The sequence below is a fragment of the Dermacentor andersoni genome, chromosome 10 (assembly GCF_023375885.2).
Source record: "Dermacentor andersoni chromosome 10, qqDerAnde1_hic_scaffold, whole genome shotgun sequence".
Classification (NCBI taxonomy): Eukaryota; Metazoa; Arthropoda; class Arachnida; order Ixodida; family Ixodidae; genus Dermacentor; species Dermacentor andersoni.
This window is the reverse complement of record NC_092823.1, coordinates 94,021,567-94,039,461: the sequence shown is the minus strand read 5'-3', so window position 1 is coordinate 94,039,461 and position 17,895 is coordinate 94,021,567. Positions and strand designations below refer to the sequence as shown.

The 17,895-nt window shown below is 43.3% G+C and overlaps 1 protein-coding gene across 3 annotated transcripts in view; it reads right to left on the bottom strand.

Moving 5' to 3' along the window:
- Nucleotides 1-17,895, bottom strand: part of LOC126544383 (TBC1 domain family member 15-like) — an 85,925-nt gene that overhangs the window by 26,013 nt on the left and 42,017 nt on the right. For 2 of the 3 annotated variants that reach the window (XM_055062545.1, XM_055062546.1), the window contains exons 5-7: nt 2,976-3,093; nt 2,550-2,753; nt 1,989-2,114 (exon numbers count right to left, since the gene is read on the bottom strand). In XM_055062545.1, coding sequence (XP_054918520.1) covers nt 1,989-2,114; nt 2,550-2,753; nt 2,976-3,093 — 448 coding nt within the window. Of the gene's footprint in view, nt 1-1,988; nt 2,115-2,549; nt 2,754-2,975; nt 3,094-6,195; nt 16,029-17,895 lie in introns of those variants that run through there. The other variant, XM_050191694.2, reaches the window with a different exon arrangement.

The window sequence follows — 17,895 nt, the reverse complement described above, 5'->3', positions numbered from 1 at the left end:
GAGAAGCAAAAGGCAGGGTATTTCTACCAGAATTGCCCCAGCCGAGAGAAACTGACAAGATGGGGAGTTACTGGGGAAGTAAACATTGCACACTTCGTATCTCCATTTTTATTAGGTCCACTATGAAATTTTTTTCTGGAATTTGATTTCTTGAAAATACCAGCACTCATTCCTGGCTCAGGATTGAAGTAAAGGCATTTTATCAAAGCACAGAGTACAAACACTTCGGCATTCCTTGCCCACTGGAATGTTGCCATTGCAGTCAAGCACAGAACTCATGATTAGCAGGACAGTGGCATAGCCACTGGGTCACTGCACCAGATCTGAAAATATGGGTCCAATTGTGTTTGTGGAAATCAGTGAGACACTGCTATGCGAGGACTTTGCTACAACCTGTCGAGATGTCTGACACAGAACTGTGGTATCTCTAGCAGCACGAAACGAAATTAAATTGTGGGGTGTTATGTGCCAAAACCACAATCTGATTATGAATCATGCAATAGAGGGGGGGGGGGGCTTCAGATTAATTTTGATGATGAAGATTTGAGATTTTGATGGCGCAGCAGCCGTGCAAGCTATAATGCGCCAAGCACATGTTTTTCAAAGATTAATTTTGAGCACCTGTAGTTCTTTAACGTGCACCTTAATGAAAGTACACGAGCATTTTTGCACTTCGCCCCCATCGAAATGCGGCCCCCGTGGCCGGGTTCGAACCTGTGACCTCAAGCTCAGCAACACAGCGCCCCCCCCCAGCACAAGCAACAAGGCCAATGCTGGCAAAATAGTAGGCCGAGTTGGCCACGCATTGAGTAATCCAACATTGGCTCTGCTCGGACTGCTACTTTTCCTGTATCACAGCAAGATAGGAATCTGGGCTAGGTGGCCAACGTTCATGCCGAAGTTTCTAAAAGTGCACTGACGGAGACAAAAGGGCAGAAGACGTAAGTAAGCACTAGGTCCCGTTTCATTTACGTGTTGTACCCCCCTAAAACTTCAGCATATAACTTGGGATGTACAAGATACGGAAACTGCAACCGCCTGGTTAACATAGGGCTTGTGGTGGTGGTGCTTGCTAAAATTTGATGGTGTAGTGTGTCTCCTGTCACAGAAACCATAAAAACATGTTTGATTGATTGATTGATTGATTGGTTATGTTTAGAGAGAGAGGGATAAAGGTAGAGGAAATACAGGGAGGTTAACCAGAGCAAATATGGTCATGTTTAACACCCAAAAGCGGCACAGGGGCTGTGAGAGAAGGCAGTTTCCGGATCAACTACGACCTCTTGGGGCTCTTTATTGAGCTTCCAAACCTAGATACTCGAGCACTTCTGCCTTTTGCTCCCATCGAAATGTGGCTGCCGTGGCCGGGAATTGAACCCACAACCTCGTGTCCCGAGCCAGCATAGCGGGTAACATTAACATTCAAATGCATTCATCTTGTTGACTGATAACACAGAATACTGAGAGACCGATACCTGTGCCAAACAGGCACGAAAAATGTTATTCAATCGTTAATGCCGTAAGTTTCGTAACCACATTTTCTTCATCAGAGCTGCCACATGTGTAAATTCAATAACACTTAACACAATGATATCAATGACAGTGTCTTCCAATGTGAGCAATTTGAGTGTGCTAATTAAAAAATAAAGTGCACTTACAACTTCTGGCTGCCTTCGTGAATAGAAAACAGTAAGAATAAGCATACTGTTGTGTGTTTAGCATGGGTTTAATTGCTTCAGTTTACAATGTTGCAACCGAGCATAACAATTACGGCCATTACATGTCGAATTCAAAGCCCAGTAGCGAAATGGTGCCGGTCGTGTTGAGGCCACTGCGGTGCTGACTTCAGGAAGTTAGCCGAGGACAATTCCCGACATGAGCAATTTTCCGAGACCTTGAGACGCATATAAGAGGTTTAGCATTTCTTCCCAATATCCTTTCGAGAGATTTGCCCCTAAAGCCTCAAAGATACCAGTTGGATAACTCACCCCTCGAAAGATGCGCTCCCTGAGGGTACCCTCATTAAGGATTCGTCCGTCCGGACCATGTGCCATGGCCCACTCCTCGTGACAAAGTGGACTGCCACGCTTCACTTCGGTCCGCTTGGGCAGGGTCTGTCAATGGCATTCACAATGGTGAAAGGTCAGTAAAGAGACAGTAGTAGTTGCACGTTGTAACAAAAATCAAATCTTTGGGTTTAGCATCCCAAGAAACTCACAGAACTACACACGCATTGTACACGCACGAGATGCTCTAAGTTTGTTAGTTTACACACACACATGGAGGTCATAATCTCCGTGTAAAACTATAGCAACCAGTTAATGTAAAGCAGCATTCCTAGCAAATACTATAACTACAACTACATTGCAAAAGTCAAGAAAACGGAACCAATAATGTATGAACGAAATTCTATGTAGCACCTTTCCAAGCAAAACCTGTTAAAGCTGAGCATCTGTCAGTCCTGTCTGGTATGTTGTGCCTGTTCCTTTCTGTACTCAGCTAATCCTCAAAAACTAGCAGTAAGGACACTGTCTATGAGTGAGACTGACCCTGACGACCACCTCAAAGCCAGGCTCTTCACTGTGGTCACTGATCTCAAGACCAGTCAGACTGTCAGGCTGCTGCTCGCCAAAGTACTCATAACCAAGTCTGTAGTCCTCGCCGGGCAACCCCGAGGCGGCACCAGTGACATAGTTCGCCACCTTGGCGAAGCCGTCCCACGTTGCGTCCCAGGTTGGATTCACCAAGAACTTCTGCATGATAAAGAGTTGCAAAGGAAACTGTGAAGTTTTGCGCAACACACGCGAACTCACAAATCAATGGTGAAGCATGTTGCAGAGGACAAGCTGCACAAAATTCTGCTACACAAACAACTAACAAGTTGTTAGTCTGCACCTAAATGATTTTCGAGCATTCTCTTTTGTCTGTGTCCTTTGTACTACCTTTACTATGCCTAACATACTCAAGCAACTTACCCGGATGACGTCGTACCGTGAAGACGACTCCGGATACAGGTCCAGCTGGTCAAACGACTTGTGTAGTGCCTCGACAGTTGGCATCTGAACCAAATAGAGGAGCGGGTCCTTCCGTGACCTGTTGGTGAAATCGGAGAAATAGTTTGTATACTGTTGTAGCTATCTCGACAGCACGACTTGTCAAATGTCATGGCAAGGGTGCGGGCACCAGCGCGGCGTTAAAGGTTTCATAAATGCAGCAGACTTAACTTTTTCCATGCCCGGTGATTAGCCTAGACAACCATTGTTTTGAGTGTCTTGTTTCTGCTCTAGGGTTGTGCCCAATAGCCGTTCACAGACTACTATTATAGAGCCTTGCTACTCCCATTTCTGGGCAGGGACAAACTTGTGGTCCTGCCCTGATGCCTGTGGTACGAAAGTTGTTTTGCTAGCTCCCAACAGAAGCTCCACCATCTCTCTTGCATTCAAATGTGACGGCAGTGCGGAATATTCTGAATAGTAATCATTAAAATTAGCACGGGTGTGCAAAATTTACCATTGCTTTGAGGCAACGCAAATTTTGTATGGTGGAGTTTCAATAGCAGGCTAACCTAATGTACCAAGACAAGGCTTTTACTCAAAGCTCAGTATACAAGCACTTCTGCATTCCATACCCATTAGAATGCAGCCTATGGAACGTAGCCATGTAGCAGCTGGGCTAGTAGCAACATCTTGTGGCACTGTTTTTTTTTTGCTTTTGAAGCAATGACTGTCAGAGCGGGCAATACCCACAAATTTCCTCATGCTGCCATGAATATGCTCAAACATGCTCTTTAGAAAGCAAGCTAAGGCCTTGTTGGCTACATTAAGCTAGTACTGGAGCTTACTTAAGGCACAGTTCCAAGCCTAACAAATAAAAAATATGTCAGCACTCACAAAGCCATATTAAAGCAATAACCGATCAAACTACTTACCAAGCTGCTATAGGTGAGGCAAGCATATGCCCTTGCCTAAGTCGTAAACCCACACAACCAAAAGAATTTCACATAATATTGTGAACAAAAAGACTTCTGGATAATGTGATGAACACAAGTTTAAACCTTAACAGAAGTTCAGATAATCAATAGGGACCAGAAACACAATCACACAATGTTATTGGAAGGTAAAAATCAAAGCACAGGCACAAGGCCTGTGTTTTAAGCCTTCTATGCAAGATCAAGGCTTCTATATAATTTTGAGGCCTCTATAAAGCAGCTTAGCTGCTTATCAAGTCTTAACATGCAGCAAAGCTGTTCGACGTATCTTCCGATTAGGCATGGTTAAAACTAACAGGGTGACTAAGACAAAGGTGAACGATGCAACACAAGTGATATACTCTGAAAATGTATGGTGAAAAGTGGTTTAATATACACATCTTCCTGTCCATGAACCTACATGGCAATCAAGTGGACAATACAACAGATCGTGGTATTTAGAACAGTTGCAGCGGAACAAAAAAGGAAACAGGAAAGGAGTTAAAAAAAATACACTGCAAAACCAGTTTGGCACCCAACTACTATCACCAGCTCATATAGTCTAGAAACTAAGACTAGTTTTCATGAACATCTACCGAGGGCCAACTCGCACACGCTTGGCCTTGAACCATGGGACTGGACTCACGTCTGCAACGCTCATAATCTGCGTGTGCTTTTGTGCTTTCCTCGCCCATTTACCTTCTTTTATCTCCTTCAAGTATGTTGCGCACTTCACTTAGCCTGCACGCCAACTGATCTGAGTGGCGAAACAAGATGTCCACATGGCATCGATGTGGCATTTTCAGCTGGGAACGAAGTAAGCAACATCTGTGCAGCAATCCACAAGTGCATTGGACAAGGCACGCAGGTACAAGTTGCCTGCCCCATAGGGCACGCAAACACGTTCACTGCTGCTGTCTGCAATGTCTCACTTATGTGCAGTCCCATGTACTAGGCTCACTGAATTAGACATGACAGGAAAAGTAGTTAGAACACTCTGCACGTGAAATTACTCAAGAGCAGCCCTATGTCATGTCGCAATGAATCTGGTCACCGACCATGATGCAAAGTGATCTGAGAGTACAACCCAATATTAGGTCGATGACACAAACTGGAGACAGTGGAAACGAAAGCATTAGCTTAACACATTTCAATCCGTGACCACTGTACGTGGAACAGACAGTGCTGTTCAAATGTGCACCTCAGGGAGCACTGGAGCATGCTGAAAGGCTTGGTGCGTTCTTCACACTTGGTAATGTACTGCGACGACTGTGGATACACAGCAGGATTTGTGCAGATAAATGTTTTGTCCGAAATAAGCGAGGCACACAACATACAAAAGGGCAAGCCTAAGTTGCACGAATCGGCCCCTCAACAGCTCTCCAAGAAAAAGAACCATCCTTTTTAGACTGCTATACAAGTCGCCGATTGTCCAATGCTACATTGTTTTTGCAGTGCTTTAACATCTGTCCGTCTTATTTTTATTCTGCTGTAACTGATCTCACCACAATCTGTTGTTTTTTTCACTTCATTGCCATGCAAGTGGACGTACAGTAGCTTTATTCACAAAAATTTAGCAGTTGATACCTGAATAACTTTTTTGCAACGAATTTTCAACTGATAGTCAGCAATTCTGTTTCACTGTTTGTCTTAGTCTTAGCCATGCTGTTAGCTTTAATCCTGAGCCAGCACTAACTTGCCCAGTTTTCTTGCCCCTTCAGCGCAAGACAAGTTAAACTGAGATAACCTGCCAAGTTGTCACTGCTGCTGCCATTGAAAAATCCTCCATTTAGATCAGCTGAAATAAAGATATCCTGCATTCAGTAGGGGGAAATGCAAAGCACACTGAAGGCCAATTCTGCCAACACCTTCTATCAATGTTCTGTTTCTTCGACACTACCAAGAGCGCCATAAAGTTTACAGAAATGACCAATTCATGAAAGATCAATCTGCCCTGTAAGTGGCATTCCTCAGAGAACAATGCCAAGGTTGATGATTGGTAGTTTCAACTGCTGCACGTGTCAACGATAGGTGGAACAACCTTATGTGGCATGGTAAAAAAAAAAAGGTGCACTGTCGAATCGAGGACAAAAGTAGTGTCGGGTATGCGTGCCGCGTGTTACTGCAGCAAATGCAGCCCATTCTCGGAGACCTTCAAAGTACGGCCATGGCTCGTCTTCCTACAAGGACGCTCGCTTCGTCACACAAGAAAATGCATCACACACGACTTGAGTGATAATGACAGGTTTTTAATGTGTATATATAAACAAGAAGACAATGCCCAAGTCACAGCAAAAATGTTCGAAGGCACCATAGAAACAAACAAAAAGTGATTGACACATTCTGAAACACTAGTACGCCAAGGGAAAAACAGGTGAGATAAAAGGTGGGTCAAGAATAAAAAGTATGTGAGTGGTGTTCGGGATTTGTGCATTTTTTACAAGTGCAATGTGTAATGTGGGCATGTTATGTGTTCAATTTTTTTTTTTTGGTTCACAGCCATAAAAAAATCACCAGACATAAGCAGCAAATCTGACAGCAGCTCCCAACAGAAAAAAAAAAGGGCAACACTTGCCTTTTTTTAACAGTTTTCTAATAGCAAAGCTTTTAAGTAAAACCAGTAATGAGGTAGTTTGTTATCCTACGATAAAGTGCTTTTAAGGCATTAAAGAAAACTAAATTTGCATGCAAGGTCATGTGGCAGGCTATCGACATAGTAAGAGAGCACATTTAGCCAAACCTTACAATAGCAAAAAGAAAAAGAAAAAGATTGCCAAGAAAACTGCTAAAGAGACTTAAGGCAGGTGTTCTTCACAACCGCCTGCGACAAAAATTTGATACTAGAACCCTATTTTGTAAATACAGTTAAACCTCGATGTAACAAAGTAGGTAAACTCATCAATTTGCTTTGCTATATGAAAATTTTGTTGTATTGAAATTCGACCTTTTATTCAAATAAGTAAAGTTGTCAATCAATGTTTTTTTTACACAGAAGGGGCCGCAAGATTTTCCAAATTATCGAGCAATCGAGAAAAAGCAACTCTGAATGAGAAAAAAAAGATTTTGTTGAATTCGTGAGTAGGTGACGAAAGATATGCTTTCACGTCGTGTCGATGACATCTGCAGATTGGCGGTACGAATTCATAGACCCACCATACTTCTTGGCTTACCCTCACACACTTTCACTCACACCCAAAGCATACAGCGCCTGTGACCCGAAAGGATCTTATCGCACTCGGACTTCACACAGAGCACGACGCTGCTCCGATTCGAAGGTCGCTCTTGGTTGTGCGGTGCGCGATTCGAGAGGTGCGTTCACAAGTAGCCACTTGAAATTCAACCATTTGACTAACTGCATCTGCGGAACTTTCTATTTATTGTCCCGTTATTCCCTCACCGAAGCAGTGAAATTTCATTATATTGAAATCGTGTATAAACAAATTTCGTTATATTGAGGTTCTAATGCATGGACAAGAAGTCGCAAAAAGTGGAATACTTCATTATAGTGAGAATTTCATTACATTGAAGTTCGCTATATCGAGGTTTAACTGTAACAGTTTTTGGCGCAGAAAATGCGTAATTAGGCCAAGTTCATAAAACAGGCCACTTAACAAGATATCAATGTCACAATCAGCCAACGAGGCTTGTAAGTTGATCACCTTCACCCAGTACCGAAATAGGATGCATCAAAAATTCGTGTTCTAGTTATTCCACAGAGAATACAGAAAAAAAAAAAAAACTTCAGTTGCTGGACGCACCAGTAGCACTGCGCTTTCCATCTTCCTTCAGGTATACAGTTAGCATCAAAAGTTTATGAACATCAGATCCGAGAATATGAATTTCCAAGCACTTGCTGAACAAGGCCTAGTAAAACTGCACAACACTAATGTCATATGCAATCTAAACGCAGAATTGTGTGTTCAGGCTGTGGAGATATTCAGCTGACTTTCAGATCTTGTAATCCGTAGACTTTTGACACCAACCATACATACAGAGATGGTCACATCAGTACCACATAGATTCAATACAGCAATGTCATCCATTGTTAACCAAAAAACCTTGCCAATATTCAATGCCACTGTATCTAAGTTGTTTCTCAATGAAACGAACACACCCTAACAAACATTAGTTCTTTCAAGCACTTAAACATGGAGAAAAGAAGTGCTGCAAAATTTTAAAACGTGCAATGCATTCAGGAAGCTGACAGACCGAAAAATATAGTGCTCAGAAACGAACATACAAACTTGATGAGTAACATCAAGACGGAAACAAGCATGGGCAGTAAACATTACATTAACTTTGCATAGTGTTTTGGCTGAAAAGCCTCTAAAGTGCCTGCACATCTACGGCAACCGCTTTGAACAACTCTTGAAGACTTGTAGCCTCACTTTTTAACATGTCTTTGATCCTCAATATGAGAGCTTGGAAACAAGATCTCGAAATGGAGATCAGCGCTCGTGCCACATCGGTAAGACCCAAGGCCTGAACTATGGTAGTGTGCAGACGTATGATAGGAACACTTTCCTCAATTTCAATGTGTAAAAAAAAAGGGACTTACATAGATGGCTACACTAAAATGCGGATAAACAATAACGATCATGGTAAGCTAAAACTTATGGCCACACGGGCTAGACACAGCGGACAAAGGAAGCACATAGAATACAAAAACATAATCAGTAAATAAGTGCTAGAAGTATAAAACTCAGTACGTCCAGCATCAAAAGGCCTAAGGGGACAGTTTTAACTCGCTCCACTGTATATAACATTTCATAAGCGACTGCCTACTTTCGACATTAGAGACTTGGGAGCACGAAAGCTTAGCCAGACATACACAAATTGTCATCTGCACACTACAAAGAAAATAGAAGGCCATATTATAACAACAATGGCTTCTATATGATGAATGCTCCTTATCAGGGGACATAGTTACCAGCATTGCAACACAGTAGGAAACAAACACACACAGCTTTTAGAGTCAGCTAATAAAAGATACTCAGCAGCAAATTGTAATCAAGGAGCAGCATTTTGACAGTAAAAAAAAAGCAGTACCAAAAGCAGGTGTGTAAACAGCCACAGGTGCAGTAGTAAACGAAAAAGACCGATTCACTGGGCGAGCACCTCGCTGTGTAATACTCGTCCCGATTTCCACGCACTAGAAAAATGTAGCAAAGCTCACTCGTGAACGGTGCCTCGTAATAAGTGCTGCAGCGAAAAAGTTAGCTGATGAGCCCCCTAAACAGTGTTTTAAAATTACTAACTCTTCTTAACTAGTGAACGTATTTAAGGACTGAAACACACAGTACTACCCCTATCAACCATTCTTCCACACAGAAAGAAATAATGAAGCAATAAAACACTCACAACATTCGATCACCATGGAGCCTGTGACTCGAAAAGATCTGTGACCAACCAATGACGACTCAAGGATCTGTGCCCCCATTTAGTGCAAAGAAATGGTAATCTATCCTTCATGAAGTAGTTGCCACAAGGTGCTTCTATGATGATGACTATGACAAACAATGATATGCAGTAAGTTCAAGAAAAAACAGCCTTAAGCTAAGAGAAACGACAAGTTCACATATTGGCACTGTTTGCACTCGTCCGTACTAGTTTCAGAATTTCGCACCGCACGCTAGTGATTAGAAAGGTTTATTCCCACCAGCAAATGATGGGAGGTCTTGGAACCGAGTGAAACTAGCGACCATCAATGTTCACGCTGACCCTGCACCAGCAACCACGATCTGCATGTCGCCGTCCTGAAGTCTTCTTCTCAACTGAAGTTCGTGAGATTAGTGTCTTTAGCAAATTTACACTGGGGACCGTGCCCTGATCCTCGTCCCTGCAATGCCCGCAGAATGTCACCTGGTTGGCTGATGCAGCGAAAGTGGCAGGCTTAATTCACATGTGAACCCATTTCATCCACCTTTCTGCACAAGGAATATGGCGGCCGATAGCAAAAGAGAGGGGAATAATTTAGCACGACACACAACAGAAAGTGCAAGCAGGCCAGCAGGAGCTTGATGTGGGCAAGTTGGTGTAACATACTTGAAAAAAAAAAAAAAAAAAAACAGCGCAAGAGAGATGAGCATGAAAAGAAGACAGGTACAATGGACGGTTGCTAACTTCGAAAATGAAATCGAGGGTTCGACGGAAGCCCGTCTGGTCGGGATGAAGCATTGAAGAAATAAAACGAAGGACACCGACCAACATAGAAGTGCTAAAAAATGAAAAATCTAAAAGACGTTTCGGCTTCGCTACGGAAGCCTTGTTCTCAATGGGATGACGGAAGGTTCATGGAAGCTTATGTATGCTTTAGAACGTGACGTAAGCAGCGCGTGTATGACGGGGGGAGGGTTCCCTCATTTCGATTAAGCGTGTGACGTGTTTTTTTTTGTATCTCCAGTGATTCCAGATACAGACGCGATTTTTGGTTTCGTTCTTGGCCGATAATTCTCGAGCGATCCCAGTCGATATTGTGGCCCGTTGCATCCGTGTGCTCGGCAAGGGCATTCGACACTGTACGCTTCTTTTCGACATCTTTCTGATGCTGCCTCAGTCTCTGTTTGAAGTTGCCCGATTCACCGATGTATGCGTAGTCGCAATCTGCGCAGGGTATCTTATAGACCACGCCGGGAAACGATTCTCTCGGAAGCCTGTCGTGCGAGGTGATCTCTCGGCAAGCGGCTACCCCACATCCTTTTTGACTGCTGTGGAGCGCCGTCTGTCCAATCCAGCTCGTCCGACCAATCCCCGACCAAGAAAGCGTGCCGCCATACCTTACCTTCCAGGGATAAGCGAAACCTTGTCTCGCGTTCTACGCAGTTATGACGTTGAGGTGGCGCACGTGCCCGTATGTAAGCTGAGGCAAGCGCTCGTCGGCGGTAAGGACAGGCTTCCGAGAGAATCGTTTCCCGGCGTGGTCTATAAGATACCCTGCGCAGATTGCGACTACGCATACATCGGTGAATCGGGCAACTTCAAACAGAGACTGAGGCAGCATCAGAAAGATGTCGAAAAGAAGCGTACAGTGTCGAATGCCCTTGCCGAGCACACGGATGCAACGGGCCACAATATCGACTGGGATCGCTCGAGAATTATCGGCCAAGAACGAAACCAAAAATCGCGTCTGTATCTGGAATCACTGGAGATACAAAAAAAAACACGTCACACGCTTAATCGAAATGAGGGAACCCTCCCCCCGTCATACACGCGCTGCTTACGTCACGTTCTAAAGCATACATAAGCTTCCATGAACCTTCCGTCATCCCATTGTGAACAAGGCTTCCGTAGCGAAGCCGAAACGTCTTTTAGATTTTTCATTTTTTAGCACTTCTATGTTGGTCGGTGTCCTTCGTTTTATTTCTTCGGTTGCTAACTTCCAATTAAACTTTTACTGAAGAAACAAGGTTTATATACATCAAAAAGGAGCTGCACCACTGTGACATCAGGAACTCCCCATCGCAACAGAATGGCAATTTCAGCCATATGGCCGCCAGGCATTGTTTTTTACGGCCTAGCTGCTTTCTACTTTGTCGTTCTACATGTTGTTAAACACGCATAAGTGCTGAGAGTACTCGCTAGGGTTGAGCTAGCAGCTGATTTCATATGAGTTTGCCCACTTCAAATTAAAAAGAAGAGTCGCTATGGCATGTCTAAATGAAGCACTAAATAAATATTGCATTCACCAAGTAGAAATCAGTTTTAATAACCAGAACAAGGTTGAGCCAACCTGGTCTCATACTGGCACAGGGTGTCCCACAACCTCAAAGAGGTTGCGCAAAGGCCCAATGTTAGTATTGTCTTCAGTGTGCCATGTAAATTGGCTAAGTTTAGCCCTATGGTGACCAAAGCAGAACCTGGCGGCCCCTGCTCTAAGGAACTTGCGGTGTAGCACATGCAAAGCACAAGAAGTGTCGTCTATGAAATCCCCCTAAGCTGCAACCGGGCATACAATTGGGCAAATGGGGCGTGTCTACAATGAAAGGGCGTGAGAGCACAACCGGGCTGTAAATAACAACGAGGGTGGGCATTTGACTGAACATTGTAAGCATTGTGAATGCTGTTTAAACTTTAATCACACCAAGTTTCTGGCACATTCCGAAGATAGACTAGAAATGGAGATACTGGAAGCCTTTCACATCGCGAGGCCCCAGGACATGTGCATTAGCTGCCCGTCAGTGACGCCTGCCGACAAAGAGATTGCCTTTCCAACGCGATAGAGAGTTCATAACGTCACGGTGGTGCAATTCATATTTTATGTATATGAACCTTGTTTCTTCAGATGAAAGTTTAATTAGAAGTCAGCACCCATCTGTTGTACCTGTCTTCTTTTCGTCCTTGTTTTCTTTTTTTTTTTTTCTTCAAGCAGACCAACAGCACGTTCTCTTAATGCACTTGCCTGTTGATTGTTGCCTGTTTTATGTGATCTTCCTTTTGCTGACAAAGAAATGTACAACTTGTAGTAATGCCTTTGCAATGTTTTATACCCAGTAAAAGATCTAACAGAATGCACATATACGGACTCGTGCCTGAACAGATTAAAAACAATTATAGAATCGTTTTTACGAGTTTAGCGTCTATGCACATTAGTTAATCTACTTTCTGACACATCGCAAGAGAAAAACTTGTTGCCCAATCTCGCAAGCCACAAATTCGCTTGTGCTTGCTGTTGAAGGCCAGCGCATTAACATGTTTTGTCATGACCGAACCGACTCATCCACTGCTTCTTCAGCCAATCAGACAGTGCAGCCTCCGTAAAAATGACAACCAGAATGCAGCGCATAATTTCACACAAAATTAGCTCTGTATTCCCATGGTGCAATCGAAACCCACAAGCATAAAATCTCTTTACATGTGTCTTAGTCACCTCCCTAGGGAAAACATAATGCTAGCCAGCTACCCTAACAAATTTGCATCTGCTGCAAACCACTTATCTTTCACTTCACTTTTGTCTTTCTTGGATTCCCGTAGAGCTTTGATGGTGGCACTGCATGCCTGTCCTTGTGTATGCTACAGAGAGTCAGCCCTATCATGAACTCCAACAAAGAATATGGCTTTGCAGAAAAGAAATACAAAAAAACAACCGTCTGGAGATTTATCGGACAGATCGAGACAGAAAAAGATGACAAGAACACAACCTGATGGGAGACATGCCAACTATACTAATTGCAGTTTCTGGGAAAATCACTTCTAAGCCCACTGTCAGACAATTATAAAATAAAACAAATCATTAGCGATCTTAAAAGTATGTCTTTCTTGGCACATAAACGCAGCTTCTATAAAATAAAACAAACTGTGAGCAATCTTGGAAGCAAATCTTTTTTTCAAGAGTAGACTCGATATAACAGTTGGCGCATGTTCTGTCAGCTTGTGCACATGTCCATTCGGTCCCGCATCGCCGTGTACCATTTGACATGAATGACAAACTAGTTTGAACCCTGACACCACTTTAGTAGATTCTTCTGTGTAAAAACTGGCTCCATTCAGACTATGATACATGTAAGGTAAGCATCACAGAGCATGTTATTCTGAGGCACCACCTCAATGCACTGCTGTGTGTGTCACCAACTTCACGACTTCAAGTTATGGCGCTGGAAAGTCAGGAAGTAACCCTAAACAAGTCACCTTCCTGATTGAAGAAACCGATCGAAACGGTCACACGGTCTTTTGCCCTCGCCAACGTGAATGTGCAATAACACGTGACGCACCTACACAAACAGATCCAAGATTGGAGGCACACACTTTTGTAAACAAACACTCGCAATGCCAATGCAAAAGAAATACACAAACAAGTTGTCCTCGGGAGAGGGAAGCGGGTACGCAGCCTACACACAAAGGAATTCATGGGAAAAAAATGCAAAACATCGGGATGATCTTACTGGACCAGCAGTGAGGAGAAGGCTTTGGTCCCACTGCACACAACTAGTTTGTGCACTGAAGGGCTGTAAGACCCAACAAACTTGCTTTTCAAGAAAAATTTAGTCTCAAGTTCTCTTAGCAATTCACTTTTCACACACTTGAAGGAAACAAAAGAATAGTGTTTAACTTTAGCAGTGATTCAGCAGTTTCTTCTTTATCCCTAAAAATCAACACATAATTAAAAATTCATTTATTTTTTACTCATCAGTAAATCCATTAGTGATGGGAAGTAAACAGCCAGAAAAAGCATAGCAATCTGGGCGAGTTGGTATGTCATGACTTTTTTAGGCTTGTAGCCTTCCTTTTTTGCTCGTTCTCGGCTACACTACAAGCCTAAAAAATCCAGAAAAACAATACGTGAAGCTCTCTCAAGCAGTTATATTTTGATAAATTTACCATAGATCATCGGTATTACCAAACTAACACTATGTGCAGGTTGTGATGACACTAGGAACGTTGTCAAAATAATTTTCTAAGGAAGCGAAAAGGATTCACAGTGTAAAACTATGTAGGTCCAGTCCTTCACCTGCTCTGATAAATGCCTGCTTTGATAAACATTTAAAATGAAACGGCACCACAATGGCTGCTGTTCAAATATTGGCCAATAGCTTAGCCATGGTCATCTAGTAGATATAAATTGAGCAGAGAAAAAGGAAGCAGTTCGTTTATAATATTAGTCAATGGCAGCTAACCAGAATTACTTCAGCTTAGTGCCTACAATGCTGCCTCACAAAATTGTTGTATCAACAATGCCAGTCACACAGCTACCTGCCAAATGACATTCCCATATTGATTAAAAGCCGCACTGCAGCTCTGCACAGGAGACCACACTGAAACAACCATTTCAAATTTAAAACTGACGCAAATTTGACACCAAACAATATGTTGCATAAAATGAGGAGTCCATTACAAATGGCTCTTTTGGATGATCCACTGGCTCATTTGTCTTAAAATTTCGCACAGAGATGGAGTTTCACAGCGCATTTCATTTGCCAACATTACATGGCTACAGCACTTCCCTGCTTCATGCAGAACGCATGCAAAGTACTGATCTGTGAGGTGGTGCCGGGTGCTAAACATTTCGCTTTCTCGGCTGCAGAACAGGGCTGCCACCTCCGAGTGTTGCAGCAACACGCTGTGCCTTATGTTTTGTCACAGCAGTCAGACAGTACCACTGTTCCTTTCAGTGGGGAAATTATTCTGTTTTTGGTTTCATATCGCCACAGATGGTGAGCAGTCGTGGCTTGTTCTAAACGAGACAGCAAAAAGGCTGCAGCCAATCATGGTTTCCAGCAAAGTGTGCTGCAAAATTCCATGTCTGCGTGACATTTGAGTGCGAACGAGTCGGCGGTTTTATCAGAACAGCTATTTCGCTGCAAATTATCTTGGGACACTTTCCAAGGTTGTATTTCTGTGAATCAATTCATTTACAGGCTCAGTAACTAGGATAAATCGAAGCCAAATGCAGTTTCCACAGCCTTCCCGTCACTACAAGGCTCCAGTCCTGCTACTACCTCACGCATACCAACTCTTCTATGCAGTAAAACCTAGTCATGCTGCACCACCACCTCCCTCAGACTGCTGCAGCTTCCTCCTCTTTGTCTCATAATACTCCATCTTTGCCCTCAGCACCGACATCTTCATCTTGTGCTCGCGCCGCTTCAAGGACACAACCTCGCTTGCTGCCTTCTGAACGGTGTCGCACATCTTTGCGATAGAGCCCAAGAAGGTGATCCCATTATTCGTCTGGCCTCCCGTGTAGTCCGTCCGCATGTGGCGAGCATCCCACATCGTCGCACGGTCATCCTCGCTACCGCTGGCGGTGTTTTCAGGCCAGCATTCCTGTTTCGGTTCTGGCGGGTCTTCGGGTTCCCTCTTGAATTGCATCGGAGCCCGATTCATGTTCCTCAAGCACTCCGAAGCAATGGGAGGTTCACCGCTCAGGCTTTGGTCGCACAGTTGGCTGCTGTCGCCATTGCTCATTGTGGCACCGAATTTGTGGTCGGAGTCGTCGGTGAGTTGGCCAGCCGGCTCCGAAGGATCTGGGGACCTGGGGAGCAATATGACTTCGGGGTGATGCGACTCGGACAGATACAGAGCGTCTTGCTCGAGGCAGGACGAAGGGCCCAAGATGGAGTCACCCCTGATTTTCCAAAAGTGAGAGGAAGAGAAAAGAGAGAGCAGAAGTGCAACGTGAATAACCAAACTGCTCAAGGTGGGAGCAAAGCAATAATGCGGCGAAACGCCACCAGAGTTGAACACTGCAAAGCTTTAAACATAACAGAGCACTAAGCCACAAAGCAGCAAGCCAAGGCAAGCCATGGTGACATGGTTGAGGCTATGTTCTAATTCAATACAGCAGGCAGTCGCATATCCGAACACGAACACGCCTGGACACTACTTGCCCCTTGGCAGCAAATTTTTAATGCAGGGGTAAAACAGAAAGGTTACTGCAATTTTCTTCTTTTTTTTTAAATCCAAGGAAATGGAAAGTCGCTTGTTTCCCTCAAATTTTATTTTAGGCTACAGTGCATCTTAGTTTGTCGTAAAGGATGACTAGTTACAGATTTGCACAGTCTGACAAACCTGTGCATGGCACTTTCCAAATCATGCATTTTCCAAGACATTTTCCAACGACCTGAACATTACTATGGTCACATCAACAGGCCTTCAACGTGACTTTAAGTCTGGCAAAGAGAATTGACTAGAGTGCACTCTATTGCGCAGCTCCCATTTTTCGTTTGTTTGCATGGTAGCAAAGTAGCCAGCATAGTTGCAGACTTCAACGCTGTCTCCCTGAAGCAGTTTTCACTGCTGTTGACATTTGGTGGCTGCAAAGTACTTGCGTGTGCTAACATTTTGAATAAACCTTGAGAAGTGTTAACAATGCCACTTTAAAAGGAGCTGTCAATACACCAACAGGTGTCTGCATTGCCTATTGTGCTAGCCACTAGACCGATTTTATAGAAACAAGCAAAAAAAAAAAAACGACTGAGTACCAACATTAACAATTTCAGCCTGCCTTGGCACTACTTTACAACTGAATGTGCATTGCTTTACTGGTAGCTAATTTCTATTTCCAAGGCATCAGTTTTAACTTGAGAAAATTTTTGTGAAGACAAATTTTTTTATGAACACATACGAAGAGATTTACAACTATCATTGAGATCAATACGCTATATGTTATCTATAGCGCTATACGTTCATCATCGCATGCAAACACTCTACACTCCAATGCAAAATTTAAGCACTAGACAATACTGCACAGACTTCTCCAAGCAAGACGTTCACAATGGAATTGCTTCACAGTCTACAAAGAATTAAAAATAGGATTTATGAACTAAGAATTGATTTAAAAAATCTGATATCAGTCTTTTAGATAACGCAAACGAGATACAAGCATCTATCAATGAACATAGCACCAGAAAGCAAGTTCAGGCAGCCAAGTGAGATATTGTCGCCATTTTGTTTGTGGAGCTCCCCGGTTTCTGCATTTTCAACTTACTACTACTTTCATTTCCTTCAGAACTTACGAGTTCCCAAATAAAACTCCTAGTGCAAAATTTGGCACTGAAGTTACTTAACCCCCATTGGAATGATGCACAGCACATGGATTTTTCTACAATTTGGCGTGGCTTCTTTGAAAAAGCAAACAGTGGCTTCTTTCACTGGTCTTTATGGTTTGCTGCGCTACGTGCTAGCTGCATATTTCTTCAGAGCAGTGGACAGTTTTAGATTAACTACTTCATTCTGTTATGAAAATTTTGAGTGTGTAAAGAAGCCTTGACACTTCTAATCATGTAATTATTGTGGACAACTTTTGGGCAGTGACGCTGACCACGGATGACTACAATTTAGATTTTTTAAGGAGTTCCTTTTAAATGTGATGCTCTGAAAACACTATGATAGCAGACCTTTGGGGATAAAATGAGGTCATACAGCAAACTCGAGGAAATAAACTTAGGTCAAGAGGAAGCTTTAGCTTGGGCCCAACCCCTATGCTGCCAATT